The 2,185-nt window shown below is 33.6% G+C and overlaps 1 protein-coding gene across 1 annotated transcript in view; it reads left to right on the top strand.

Moving 5' to 3' along the window:
- LOC106880599 (GPN-loop GTPase 2) overlaps positions 1–2,095 on the top strand; it is a 48,283-nt gene extending 46,188 nt beyond the window's left edge. The window contains exon 3 of the mRNA XM_052966814.1: positions 1,883–2,095. Within this exon, the coding sequence (XP_052822774.1) occupies positions 1,883–2,095 (213 nt within the window). The remainder of the gene's footprint in view (positions 1–1,882) is intronic.
- The last annotated feature ends 90 nt before the right edge of the window (positions 2,096–2,185 follow it).

The raw sequence follows: 2,185 nt of genomic DNA, 5'->3' as shown, positions 1-2,185 counted from the left end.
TTTGAAATTTTATGTAATTTTCCTTTTACATCAGTCAGTGTACAACCGTATTTCTGATGTGTATTGTTTTTGTTTTTTTTCCTTTTGAGACTATTTAATTGTTCTTTGTATGTAGACTGCATCAGTGTTGCTGTGTTATGATAGATGATGTTTCTGATGTTATTTTGTGTTTTTCTGTCTGTTGTGTAAAGTGTGTACAGTGTGAGTCATGTCATTTCATTGGGTGGTCTTCATGCTCTACACGTGTTGTGTGGTTGGTGTTATTTGTGTGTGTGCATATTTCTATATCTATCTATATATATGTATATGTATATATATATATATATATGTATATATATATATATATATATATATATACAAGAGTTAAGGAATGGTGTAGGGAAGATCTGGGCTACATATGTTTCATAGCAAGCGGAACCTTTACATTGTCGCAAGGAGGTACGTGTTAACTTTACCCCTCCATCTGAACTCTTGAGCAAAAAATTAAATAGTTGCACATACAGCTCAAGAGTAACGATTGCTGGCAAACTGATGGACAGAATCAACAGCATCTTCTTTTCCTACATGTTATTCGTTACCGATTTACCAGGAATCTGGCAGAAAAGACATTTACCCTATTCCTGCTATAGCAGGAATGATGCGTAACAGGTTAAGATCCTTGTATTGTGACAGTTTCTCCCACCTTCCAGGTAATGTTTTAATCAGAAGGGAACACGATGTCTGACAAAGTTATTTTCATTCAGTCATTGATGATTATGTCTAAGCAATTGGCCTTGACCTCCTCATCAGTCTGAAGAAGCATATCCAACATGAGTGTGGCCTGGTTCTCTTCATGTTCCAGGTTTTCTACACGTTTTTACCATTTCTTATCCATTTTCCCCCATTGAAGTATCAGCATATTGCCATGTGGACATAGTTCCTGACTCTCTCTTGTCTATGAATATAATTAGACTTGCCAAGGACTGGAAGGCAGATGTGTTGAATATGCACTACATTTCTTTCTTTTCCTTTTTTTCTTTCCATGATGGGCTGGTGTGCAAATGTGCCTTCAGATTCCAGCGTTTTTAATGATGGAGCTTATTATTTTGCTCAAAAAAAATTTTGTTTGTTGCACACCCCTCACCAAAATTTAATTTTTTGGTTTTAACATTTTGCAAGAATTTTGTGAGGATTCCACATTTAAAAAATATGAAGATTATGACTGAAAAACAGAATATTTTTCAAGACTGAATTCTTTTAATATCCTCTTTTTTCCTCTCAGCATTTTCCCTCACCCACCTGACACTAACATGTCAGAGGTCTTTAAACTTTTCTTTTCATTTGTGCATATGTGGGTGTCTATGGAACAATAATAACCAACAGACAACAGAGCAGGGGATGTTAGCCTACAATGTGATAGCTCAGGGCTAGAAATAACAGCCAAATCTCCATCAGACTGCACACCTCTATTTTATGCTTATATTTTTCTTGGCAAATGGGTAGGAACTCATTTTTAAAAATTAATTAGTATAAGTGACCATTATAAAGGTCTTTTTATATCTTACTGTGAAGATTTTAGAATAGTTCTTTGTTTGTAAATACATCATGTCTACATCAGATTTCGGGCAGTGTCTCCTTGTCATGACAACTTCAGAGTTATTATTATTATTATAGTTGTTGTTATTCTAATAACAATTATGCATGTTGATTATGTTGACCAGAGATGTATCGTGATTTAGTGAAAATGTGTCTCATCAAAGTTAAATGGTTTCATGAAAAGATTTTATTGGAAATTCTCTTTTGCTTATGTTTAAACAACCATTTCTTCAAGTAAATTAAGATAGATCTTATTTGGGATATGATATTTTGTTTGTTTGCTTTTTTTTCTTTTTCTCTCTTTCAGGATGATGAGATCTTCAGAAAATACAAGAAAATGAACGCTGCCATGGTTGGCATCATAGAGGACTACAGTCTGGTCTCTTTTGTGGCCCTCAACATTACAGTAAGGATTTCACTTTTGACGATTATAACATTTTCCTCTTCATCATCATTATCATCAATTGTCAGTGGTATCGCTGTTCTTGTCAGTGTTATGGGTATAATGTTTTTGAGATGACTTTCAAGAGGTAGTGGGGATTTGACTTTTTCTTGCATGTCATATATTAGATATATATATATATATATATATATATATATATATATATAT

The sequence above is a fragment of the Octopus bimaculoides genome, chromosome 3 (assembly GCF_001194135.2).
Source record: "Octopus bimaculoides isolate UCB-OBI-ISO-001 chromosome 3, ASM119413v2, whole genome shotgun sequence".
In the NCBI taxonomy this organism is placed as follows: Eukaryota; Metazoa; Mollusca; class Cephalopoda; order Octopoda; family Octopodidae; genus Octopus; species Octopus bimaculoides.
Note: the sequence above shows the minus strand (reverse complement) of the source record. Positions and strands in the feature narration are given on the sequence as shown.